Source organism: Hyla sarda, chromosome 8, assembly GCF_029499605.1.
Source record: "Hyla sarda isolate aHylSar1 chromosome 8, aHylSar1.hap1, whole genome shotgun sequence".
Lineage (NCBI taxonomy): Eukaryota > Metazoa > Chordata > Amphibia > Anura > Hylidae > Hyla > Hyla sarda.
This window is the reverse complement of record NC_079196.1, coordinates 92,292,114-92,304,593: the sequence shown is the minus strand read 5'-3', so window position 1 is coordinate 92,304,593 and position 12,480 is coordinate 92,292,114. Positions and strand designations below refer to the sequence as shown.

The 12,480-nt window shown below is 45.3% G+C and overlaps 1 protein-coding gene across 5 annotated transcripts in view; it reads right to left on the bottom strand.

Annotated features, from left to right (window-relative positions):
* LOC130283815 (potassium voltage-gated channel subfamily H member 8-like) overlaps positions 1–12,480 on the bottom strand; it is a 520,269-nt gene that overhangs the window by 58,215 nt on the left and 449,574 nt on the right. For all 5 annotated transcript variants that reach the window (XM_056533330.1, XM_056533331.1, XM_056533332.1 and 2 more), the window contains one exon: positions 8,988–9,325. In XM_056533330.1, the coding sequence (XP_056389305.1) occupies positions 8,988–9,325 (338 nt within the window). The remainder of the gene's footprint in view (positions 1–8,987; positions 9,326–12,480) is intronic.

Here is a 12,480-nt window from a genome sequence, read left to right as displayed (position 1 = left end):
TTCAGCAGGCATCCCGGTCCGATCCCTGCCCGGCACGTGGCGGGGGCCGGAATTCTCCATGACGTGCGCCTACGTCATGGGTCCTTAAGTACCAGGGTGTCATGATGTAGGCCTACGTCAAGGATCCTTAAGGGGTTAAAGGGGTACTCCCGTTGAAAACTTTTTTTTTTTTTAAATCAACTAGTGCGAGAAAGTTAAACAGATTTGTAAATTACTTCTATTAAAAGATCTTAATCCTTCCAGTACTTTTTTGGGGGTGTATACTACAAAGGAAATGCTTTTCTTTTTGGATTTCTCTTCTGTCATGACCACAATGCTCTCTGCTGACCTCTGCTGTCCATTTTAGGAACTGTCCAGATTAGCATATGTTTGCTATGGGGATTTTCTCCTGCTCTGGACAGTTTGTAAATTGGACAACAGAGGTCAGCAGAGAGAACTGTGGTTATAACAGAAGATAAATCCAAAAAGAAAAGCATTTCCTCTGTAGTATACAGCCCCTAAATGTACTAGAAGGATTAAGATTTTTTTTATATAAGTAATTAAAAAATCTGTTTAACTTTCTGGCAACAATTGATTAAGAAAAAAAAGTTTTCCATGGGAGTACCCTTTAAACCCATGATTGAGTGTGTGTCAGGAAATAAGTGATGATCCCGTATGGATGTATCTAAGAATATGCACTGGATGGTGCAAAAGACTGTGAATCCTGAATTTTTATAGTCTAATAGTGCAAACAAATGGACTTGATGAACTGATGAAAGAAAGAAGACTGAGCAAACCGTTTATAAACATCATGAAATGATTAGACAGATAAACTAATTGATCTAATTGCCTGATATCTATATATTCTCTCTGATAACTGTATATCTTTACATAACCATGGTTGTTCCAGAGGAAAACATAATCACAGCGGATTGTTAGGATGTGACATTGTATGAGGAGAATAAGTGGGTGAACATTGGTGTTCTGTACAAATAGCGGGGTGAAATAAGCATTTTAGTGGGTGATGATAATCAGGGCTCAAGTCCTGCAGGGACGCATGGGAACTGAGTTCCTGCACTTTTTCCACAGCAGGAACACTGTTCCCATTAGCAGGACCAGCCCTTGAGTAGAAAGCATGGGTGAGTTCCCACACCTTTTTTTCCCAAGACTTGACCCCTGGTGATAATGTTCTTAGGAAAATAAATACTTGGTGTAAAAATATAGAAAGGATTGGCCTAGCCAGTGGAATGAATAAATGTTAACAACCATAAGGTATGGGATACATGGGGATATGAAGCTTAGAACCCAATTAAAAGGGAATTGGACTGGAGAATGCACATTAGCCAAGGCTCTTATGCCCATACACATTTTCACTACCAAACCTACAGAGGAACCCGAACCACACTCCAGAAGTAAGGGTGCAGCCCGTGCTGGGAGCCTTGACCCCCCCATGTGTATATTGATGCTATAGGAGTCCTAAGGGGGGTCCCAGATGAATTTAAAGCTAGAGATTAAGTAAAATCTGGATTTGAGTCTATAATACCCTAAATTTCCATTAGCAAGAATGTAGGCTGGATTAATTATATCTATTGTAACCAGAAGAGATTCCTAAATTTCTCAGTTGATGCTCTTAAAGGTCAGGCCGAACAACTAAGTTCCACATCCAAAATCCAAAATCATATGGCATTAGATATGGTGTTAACGGGAAAAGGGGGGGAGGGGGTAAAATGTAAAATGTTTGGGGAGATCTGTTGCACATATATCCCAGCCAATACAGGACCCAATGGTAAAGTAACCATATGGTAAAGAAACTAGAGGCCCTATCGGTAGAACTTAAAAATAATTATGGAATCTCAGACCCTTGGGATCAATACTTTGATTGGATGGGAGGGTGGAAAAAGACTTTGGCCCAAATTGGAATAACCATACTAATAATCCTGCTAATCCTTGCTTTTGCTGTGTGTTGGTTTTGCCTTGCTTAAAGAAGATGTGTGAGAAGGCTGTCGAGAATGCCATGCTAGTGATGACGAATTTGGACTTAGAGACTACTGATGAAGCCTATACCCCATTACAGAGCTTCAATGCCATCTGCCACCTGCCTGATGAAGCTGCGCATGCGCAGCGAAACGCGTTGCATCTAATAAATCCTACTTGATTTTATGCTGCACTCCTCCTGGTTCCTCTATCCAGCGCCGACATCTCTTACTACACGGTCCTATTGCTTATCTACTGCCTTTTAGGAGGGCTGCGGATGAGGACACAAGCATTACAGGCGCTTCCCATTGTTGTGTGTGTGCACACAACCAACTCTGGTAAGCGGCGTGGGATAGATCGTTTCCCTTCCCTATGGGCCTGACCTGCTGATCCCGCACATGGAGCGCCTTCTCCTTTTCTTTTAGATCATCTGTAAAACCAGTGAACCATAGGGACAGCATCTGACTCCATATGTGTAAAGTCTGAGGCTAAGGGGGTCCATGGGCAAGCCATGGGTCGTCTAAAGTACTGTGAAACATTTGAGAAAACACATTGGGGCAGATGAGTTAGGATGATGGAAATTAGGGAAAGGGAAAATAGTAATTTTAAGGGGGGACTGTAATGGATATATATATATATATATATATATATATATATATATATATATGTGTGTGTGTATCCAGTATAAAAAGACAATTTGACAAGGCCCATCCTCAATGTTAACTCTTCTCCTTGTTTCCCCCCTCCCGCATGTAAGGAATTTCCTGTCCTGGCCAACGCCTAAAAGCCTTCCGAAAAGATTCTAACAGAAAGACCATACTGTTACGCCGAGCGCTCCGGGTCCCCGCTCCTCCCCGGAGCGCTCGCTACACTCTCCTCACTGCAGCGCTCCGGTCAGATCCACTGACCCGGGGCGCTGCGATACCGCCTCCAGCCGGGATGCGATTCGCGATGCGGGTAGCGCCCGCTCGCGATGCGCACCCCGGCTCCCGTACCTGACTCGCTCCCCGTCGGTCCTGTCCCGGCGCGCGCGGCCCCGCTCCTTAGGGCGCGCGCGCGCCGGGTCTTTGCGATTTAAAGGGCCACTGCGCCGCTGATTGGCGCAGTGGTTCCAATTAGTCTGATCACCTGTGCACTTCCCTATATCACCTCACTTCCCCTGCACTTCCTTGCCGGATCTTGTTGCCATCGTGCCAGTGAAAGCGTTCCTTGTGTGTTCCTAGCCTGTGTTCCAGACCTCCTGCCGTTGCCCCTGACTACGATCCTTGCTGCCTGCCCCGACCTTCTGCTACGTCCGACCTTGCTTCTGTCTACTCCCTTGTACCGCGCCTATCTTCAGCAGCCAGAGAGGTGAGCCGTTGCTAGTGGATACGACCTGGTCACTACCGCCGCAGCAAGACCATCCCGCTTTGCGGCGGGCTCTGGTGAAAACCAGTAGTGTCTTAGAACCGGTCCACTAGCACGGTCCTCGCCATCCCTCTCTGGCACAGAGGATCCACCTCCTGCCAGCCGGCATCGTGACAGTAGATCCGGCCATGGATCCCGCTGAAGTTCCTCTGCCAGTTGTCGCTGACCTCACCACGGTGGTCGACCAGCAGTCACAACAGATAGCGCAACAAGGCCAACAGCTGTCTCAACTGACCGTTATGCTACAGCAGTTACTACCACAGCTTCAGCAATCATCTCCTCCGCCAGCTCCTGCACCTCCTCCGCAGCGAGTGGCCGCTTCTGGTTTACGCCTATCCTTGCCGGATAAATTTGATGGGGACTCTAAGTTTTGCCGTGGCTTTCTTTCCCAATGCTCCCTGCACTTGGAGATGATGTCGGACCAGTTTCCCACTGAAAGGTCTAAGGTGGCTTTCGTAGTCAGCCTTCTGTCTGGAAAAGCCCTGTCTTGGGCCACACCGCTCTGGGACCGCAATGACCCCGTCACTGCCTCTGTACACTCCTTCTTCTCGGAAATCCGAAGTGTCTTTGAGGAACCTGCCCGAGCCTCTTCTGCTGAGACTGCCCTGTTGAACCTGGTCCAGGGTAATTCTTCCGTTGGCGAGTATGCCGTACAATTCCGTACTCTTGCTTCAGAATTATCCTGGAATAATGAGGCCCTCTGCGCGACCTTTAAAAAAGGCCTATCCAGCAACATTAAAGATGTTCTGGCCGCACGAGAAATCCCTGCTAATCTACATGAACTCATTCACCTAGCCACTCGCATTGACATGCGTTTTTCCGAAAGGCGTCAGGAGCTCCGCCAGGATATGGACTCTGTTCGCACGAGGCGTTTCTTCTCCTCGGCTCCTCTCTCCTCTGGTCCCCTGCAATCCGTTCCTGTGCCTCCCGCCGTGGAGGCTATGCAGGTCGACCGGTCTCGCCTGACACCTCAAGAGAGGACACGACGCCGCATGGAGAACCTCTGCCTGTACTGTGCTAGTACCGAACACTTCCTGAAGGATTGTCCTATCCGTCCTCCCCGCCTGGAAAGACGTACGCTGACTCCGCACAAAGGTGAGACAGTCCTTGATGTCTACTCTGCTTCTCCACGTCTTACTGTGCCTGTGCGGATGTCTGCCTCTGCCTTCTCCTTCTCTACTATGGCCTTCTTGGACTCCGGATCTGCAGGAAATTTTATTTTGGCCTCTCTCGTCAACAGGTTCAACATCCCAGTGACCAGTCTCGCCAGACCCCTCTACATCAATTGTGTAAACAATGAAAGATTGGACTGTACCATACGTTTCCGCACGAAGCCCCTTCTAATGTGCATCGGATCTCACCACGAGAGGATTGAACTTTTGGTCCTCCCCAATTGCACTTCTGAAATTCTCCTTGGACTTCCCTGGCTTCAACTTCATTCCCCAACCCTGGATTGGTCCACTGGGGAGATCAAGAGTTGGGGGCCCTCTTGTTCCAAGGACTGCCTAAAACCGGTTCCCAGTAACCCTTGCCGTGACTCTGTGGTTCCTCCTGTAACCGGTCTCCCCAAGGCCTATATGGACTTTGCGGATGTTTTTTGCAAAAAACAAGCTGAGACTCTACCTCCTCACAGGCCTTATGATTGTCCTATCGACCTCCTCCCGGGCACTACTCCACCCCGGGGGAGAATTTATCCTCTATCCGCCCCAGAGACTCTTGCCATGTCTGAATACGTCCAGGAAAATTAAAAAAAAGGGCTTTATCCGTAAATCCTCCTCTCCTGCCGGAGCCGGATTTTTCTTTGTGTCCAAAAAAGATGGCTCCCTACGTCCTTGCATTGACTACCGCGGTCTTAATAAAATCACGGTTAAGAACCGCTACCCCCTACCCCTCATCTCTGAACTCTTTGATCGCCTCCAAGGTGCCCACATCTTTACCAAACTGGACTTAAGAGGTGCTTATAATCTCATCCGCATCAGAGAGGGGGATGAGTGGAAAACGGCATTTAACACCAGAGATGGACACTTTGAGTATCTGGTCATGCCCTTTGGCCTGTGCAACGCCCCTGCCGTCTTCCAAGACTTTGTTAATGAAATTTTTCGTGATCTTTTATACTCCTGTGTTGTTGTATATCTGGACGATATCCTGATTTTTTCTGCCAATCTAGAAGAACACCGCCAGCATGTCCGTATGGTTCTTCAGAGACTTCGTGACAATCAACTCTATGCCAAAATAGAGAAATGTCTGTTTGAATGCCAATCTCTTCCTTTCCTAGGATACTTGGTCTCTGGCCAGGGACTACAAATGGATCCAGACAAACTCTCTGCCGTCTTAGATTGGCCACGCCCCTCCGGACTCCGTGCTATTCAACGCTTTTTGGGGTTCGCCAATTATTACAGGCAATTTATTCCACATTTTTCTACCGTTGTGGCTCCTATCGTGGCTTTAACCAAAAAAAATGCCGATCCCAAGTCTTGGCCTCCTCAAGCGGAAGACGCCTTTAAACGGCTCAAGTCTGCCTTTTCTTCGGCTCCCGTGCTCTCCAGACCTGACCCTTCCAAACCCTTCCTATTGGAGGTTGATGCCTCCTCAGTGGGAGCTGGAGCTGTCCTTCTACAAAAAAATTCTTCCGGGCATGCTGTTACTTGTTGTTTTTTTTCTAGGACCTTCTCTCCGGCGGAGAGGAACTACTCCATCGGGGATCGAGAGCTTCTAGCCATTAAATTAGCACTTGAGGAATGGAGGCATCTGCTGGAGGGATCAAGATTTCCAGTTATTATTTACACCGATCACAAGAACCTCTCCTACCTCCAGTCTGCCCAACGGCTGAATCCTCGCCAGGCCAGGTGGTCTCTGTTCTTTGCCCGATTTAATTTTGAAATTCACTTTCGGCCTGCCGATAAGAACATTAGGGCCGATGCTCTCTCTCGTTCCTCGGATGCTTCTGAAGTTGAACTCTCTCCGCAACACATCATTCCTCCTGACTGCCTGATTTCCACTTCTCCAGCCTCCATCAGGCAAACTCCTCCAGGAAAGACCTTTGTTTCTCCACGCCAACGCCTCGGAATCCTCAAATGGGGTCACTCCTCCCATCTCGCAGGTCATGCGGGCATCAAGAAATCTGTGCAACTCATCTCTCGCTTCTATTGGTGGCCGACTCTGGAGACTGATGTTGTGGACTTTGTGCGAGCCTGCACTATCTGTGCCCGGGATAAGACTCCTCGCCAGAAGCCCGCTGGTTTTCTTCATCCTCTGCCTGTCCCCGAACAGCCTTGGTCTCTGATTGGTATGGATTTTATTACTGATTTACCCCCTTCCCGTGGCAACACTGTTATTTGGGTGGTCGTTGATCGATTCTCCAAAATGGCACATTTCATCCCTCTTCCTGGTCTTCCTTCAGCGCCTCAGTTGGCTAAACAATTTTTTGTACACATTTTTCGTCTTCACGGGTTGCCTACGCAGATCGTCTCGGATAGAGGCGTCCAATTCGTGTCTAAATTCTGGAGGGCTCTCTGTAAACAACTCAAGATTAAATTAAATTTTTCTTCTGCATATCATCCTCAATCCAATGGACAAGTAGAAAGAGTTAACCAGGTCTTGGGTGATTATTTACGACATTTTGTTTCCTCCCGCCAGGATGACTGGGCAGATCTTCTTCCATGGGCCGAATTCTCGTATAACTTCAGAGTCTCTGAATCTTCCTCCAAATCCCCATTTTTCGTGGTGTACGGCCGTCACCCTCTTCCCCCCCTCCCTACCCCGTTGCCCTCTGGTCTGCCCGCTGTGGATGAAATTTCTCGTGACCTTTCCATCATATGGAGAGAGACCCAAAATTCTCTCTTACAGGCTTCATCACGCATGAAGAAGTTCGCGGATAAGAAAAGAAGAGCTCCTCCCATTTTTTCCCCTGGAGACAAGGTATGGCTCTCCGCTAAATATGTCCGCTTCCGTGTCCCTAGCTGCAAGTTGGGACCACGCTATCTTGGTCCTTTCAAAATTTTGTGCCAGATTAATCCTGTCTCTTACAAACTTCTTCTTCCTCCTTCTCTTCGTATTCCTAATGCCTTTCACGTTTCTCTTCTTAAACCACTTATCATCAACCGTTTCTCTCCCAAATCTGTTCCTCCCACTCCTGTTTCCGGCTCCTCGGACATCTTCTCCGTCAAAGAAATTCTGGCATCCAAAAAGGTCAGAGGGAAAACCTTTTTTTTAGTGGATTGGGAGGGTTGTGGTCCAGAAGAGAGATCCTGGGAACCTGAGGACAATATCCTAGACAAAAGTCTGCTCCTCAGGTTCTCAGGCTCTAAGAAGAGGGGGAGACCCAAGGGGGGGGGTACTGTTACGCCGAGCGCTCCGGGTCCCCGCTCCTCCCCGGAGCGCTCGCTACACTCTCCTCACTGCAGCGCTCCGGTCAGATCCACTGACCCGGGGCGCTGCGATACCGCCTCCAGCCGGGATGCGATTCGCGATGCGGGTAGCGCCCGCTCGCGATGCGCACCCCGGCTCCCGTACCTGACTCGCTCCCCGTCGGTCCTGTCCCGGCGCGCGCGGCCCCGCTCCTTAGGGCGCGCGCGCGCCGGGTCTTTGCGATTTAAAGGGCCACTGCGCCGCTGATTGGCGCAGTGGTTCCAATTAGTCTGATCACCTGTGCACTTCCCTATATCACCTCACTTCCCCTGCACTTCCTTGCCGGATCTTGTTGCCATCGTGCCAGTGAAAGCGTTCCTTGTGTGTTCCTAGCCTGTGTTCCAGACCTCCTGCCGTTGCCCCTGACTACGATCCTTGCTGCCTGCCCCGACCTTCTGCTACGTCCGACCTTGCTTCTGTCTACTCCCTTGTACCGCGCCTATCTTCAGCAGCCAGAGAGGTGAGCCGTTGCTAGTGGATACGACCTGGTCACTACCGCCGCAGCAAGACCATCCCGCTTTGCGGCGGGCTCTGGTGAAAACCAGTAGTGTCTTAGAACCGGTCCACTAGCACGGTCCTCGCCATCCCTCTCTGGCACAGAGGATCCACCTCCTGCCAGCCGGCATCGTGACACATACCTTATATGGCATGCTAAGGCTATATTCACCTCCATAGTGAGGGCAGGAACTTATGCTAATTGCAATGTCTATATAACTGGATGACTGACTAATAAAACTTAGAAGTATGTTATCACTGACAATGTGTGTCTGTGTAATTTACTTATGTCCATGCACTTTAATCTTGTAAAGATATAACAAATTCGGACAGGGGTTAGATATTTACTAGGTCACTGATAAAATCCATATCAGTATACCTGCTGTAATATATATATATATATATATATATATATATATATATATAATCTTGGTTCCCTGTTTGTTTCTTCTTACTTGTTTATGATTCATGTTCTGCATGGTTCCCTATCCATTGTACAGTTCTGTTTAGTATTTTGACTTGTGATGGCTCTGCACCCTACATAGCGCAGGGATCGTCGACCAATTGCAGATCCGCTGTCTAGGGTGGATACGCAAGTAGGCAAGGAAGTGGTTCTGGGTGAGCATACAGACATTCAGCATTATGAACCAGGGCATTACAGTTGCGTTCTATCTTCTCTTTTCAATGTGTTCTCATCAAAAGTAAAGTATATAAAATGTGCTTACCTGGGACTAAGCACAGGTGGAACATTGATGTTGAAAGCAGGAATCTGAAGTTTACATGGTCTTCCCCCATCACCAGCCGGGAACTTGCCCTTTTCACTTGATCCAAAGATGTCTCCAAAGCTCTTGTCTGCTCTCTTAGTTGGAGTTTTAAAAGCACGTGGTGTCAGAGGTGATAGCATTGGAGAGCTATATGCTTTAGGCACCTTTAGAGAGGACTCTACTGGGCTCACTCCTCTTGGGCTAACCGGCAAGGGACATTTCTCATCATCTTCAAATTCATCATCTTCCAGAATGGATGGAAGCTTCTGAATCAAACCTCCATTGCTCTCCTGATCAAGCTAATAAAAAGATTTAAACAGAATGAGAATTTTTTGTACATTTGGTGGTTCCATATTACTAAAATATTGTTTTTCAAGAAATATCTATATTTTCTTAACCCCTTAACAACATTGGACGTATATGTACTTCCTGGTGTTCTGGTACTTAAAGGGGTATCCCAGGAAAAAACTTTTTCATATATATCAATTGGCTCCAGAAAGTTAAACAGATTTGTAAATTACTTCTATTAAAAAATCTCAATCCTTTCAGTACTTATGAGCTACTGAAGTTAAGGTTGTTCTTTTCTGTCTAAGTGCTCTCTGAGGACACGTGTCTCGGGAACCGCCCAGTTTAGAAGCAAATCCCCATAGCAAACCTCTTCTAAACTGGGCGGTTCCCGAGACAAGTGTCATCAGAGAGCACTTAGAAAGAAAAGAACAACCTTAACTTCAGAAGCTCATAAGTACTGAAAGGATTAAGATTTTTTAATAGAAGTAATTTACTAATCTGTTTAACTTCCTGGAGCCAGTTGATATATATATATAAAAGTTTTTTTCCTTGATAACCCCTTTAACACACCAGGACATGCATTTACATTGTGCACATGATATGAGAACAGGGGCTGCACTCATGTACGGTAGATCCTAGTTGCTATCAGCAGCCAGGTACCCACCGTTAATGGCGGACACCAGAGATCGCGCTGACTTCTGCCACTAACCTCCCAGATGCCGTGATCAATACTGATCATGGCATCTGCGGCATTATTGAAGCTTAAGGGAACTGATCGGACCACCCATGGTGTAATCGCCAGTGTCTGATCAATCAAAATAGCCAATGGAGGTCTCCTCACCTGCCTCCTGGCCGCCTCCAGTTTTTTTTTTTTTTTTATGTGAATGAGCCATTCCCTCAATAAAAACTTATAACCATTTTTTACCCTTGTAAAAAAAACAAAAAAAAACATAATTGGTATTTACGCGTGTATAAATGTCCAAACTATTAAAATATAGTTTTAATGATCCTATACGGTGAATGGTATAAAAATAAAAAACAAATAGGAGGAGATTTATCAAAACCTGTCGAGAGGAAAAGTTGCCCAGTTGCCCATAGCAACCAATCAGCTCGCTTCTTTCATTTTAACAAGGTGTCTGCAAAATGAAAGAAGCAATCTGATTGGTTGCTATGGGCAACTGGACAACTTTTCCTTTGCACAGGTTTTGATAAATCTACCCCATAAAGTCCAAAACTGCTGCTTTTTAATCACATCACACCCCAGAACAATGAAAAAAGTGATTAAAAAGGGATCATATATTAGCAAAAGGGGAACCATTAAAAATAACAGATCATAACAGCAGAAACGTTTCAGGTAAGCTGCTGTGACTTCACAAGTTTGCTGTAGTCAGTTAAACATCTGTGACATCACAAGTAGTTTTCAGTCAGGTAAGCTGCTGTGACATTACAAGTAGTCTTTAGTCAGGTAATCTGATCTGACATCACACGAATGCTTTAATCAAGTAAATTGCTGTGACATCACAAGTTGGTTGTTAAGTCAGGTAAACTGCTGTGACATCACAAGTATGTTTCAGTGAGGTTAACTGCTATGACATCACAAGTTGGTTTTAGTTAAGTATTCTGCTATGACATCACAAGATGGTTACAGTCAGGTATTCTGTTGTGACATCACAAGTTTTTTTCAGTGAGGTAAGCTTTAGTGAAGTCACACGTTGGTTTCATTCAGGTATGTTATTGTGACACCACAATTTATACCAGTTAAACTTTTTTTTAATAACCTTTATTTAACTTATCTTGCATATACAAAAATGAATATCAATATACATTTCTCTGCCCCAACCCCCTCCCACACCATCACAATATCTTAATAGCTTAATAACATTAATCCAAGAATATTCCACAATAGCTGACCCATCGATATCCTGAAGGGTAATACCAAAAATCTAATTATATACTATATATACTCCTAAAATAAAACTACTGGAGTCAATACTTGATACCTCCCAGGGATCCTTACTTTACTTAGACCTTTACATATTAACCTGAAAATTTGCTTGTTCACCAATTGCATGCCCGCTTTTGATTTTTTTTTACTTTCTTTTTGCCTTGGGCCTGCATCCTCTTCTGGCTTTATTTCTTCCCTCATTTCTGCAGTCTCTTTTCAATAGTTTTCCCCCATTCTATCCTATATTCAAAATTCCAAAGCACTAACATCTATGACTAAATGACTAGTGGGATAAACAAAGAAAAAGAGGAGGAAGAAGAAAAAGGGAAAAATAATAATAATAATAATAACAACAACAACATATCCCCTCCCTTTTCATCAAACCACCACCTTTATTTCCTCTCTTCTTTTCAATCACACCCAACCCATCACAAACTTATTTACTTATTTCTTCTTTTTAACTTTTGTATCCTTCAATATCCTTTTTATTGTACATTTTGGATCTGATTTACTTGGAGTGGAGTGTAGGTTTCTTTGTGGGTTTTAATTCCCTACTATTTTTTCCACAGTATTTACTAAGGTTTCCATACATTTTGCACTTTTCCCTACATTTTGCTTTTTTTACACATGCACTGATCTTTCGGGTTTTCCGCAGCTCAAATCCACTATATTTTCTGTGGAAACCTTAGTAAATATGTTGGGTTTTTGTGAAAATGTCAGGGACATGCAATAATTTAGTTATTCTTTGTTTTAATTTCCTTTTTTTCATTTATATATCTGAAGAATGTCTTATCCTCTTTTTTCACAGACTGAGCTAGTTTTTCTTCTGCCTGCGCTTTAGAAGTTCTTATGACTTGCTTGGCCTCTTTCTGCCTAATCTTGTAGATTTCCCTATCTTCATTGCTTTGGGTTGTTTTATAATTACTAAATCTTCCGTGGTAAGAGAAGATAAACGAATCGTACTCACCCTCTTGTAGTTGCAGTAATCAAGGACATTTTATTCCAAAGATGTATGTCTGGAAATAGCAGGCATATGGACGTGGAAGAGTCCAGAGACAAACAACTAGTTTCACACCAGGTAGCACTACCTGGTGTGAAACTAGTTGTTTGTCTCGGGACTCTTTCACGTCCATATGCCTGCTATTTCCAGACGTACATCTTTGGAATAAAATTTCCTTGATTACTGCAACTACAGAGGGTGAGTGCGAGTTGTCTATCTTC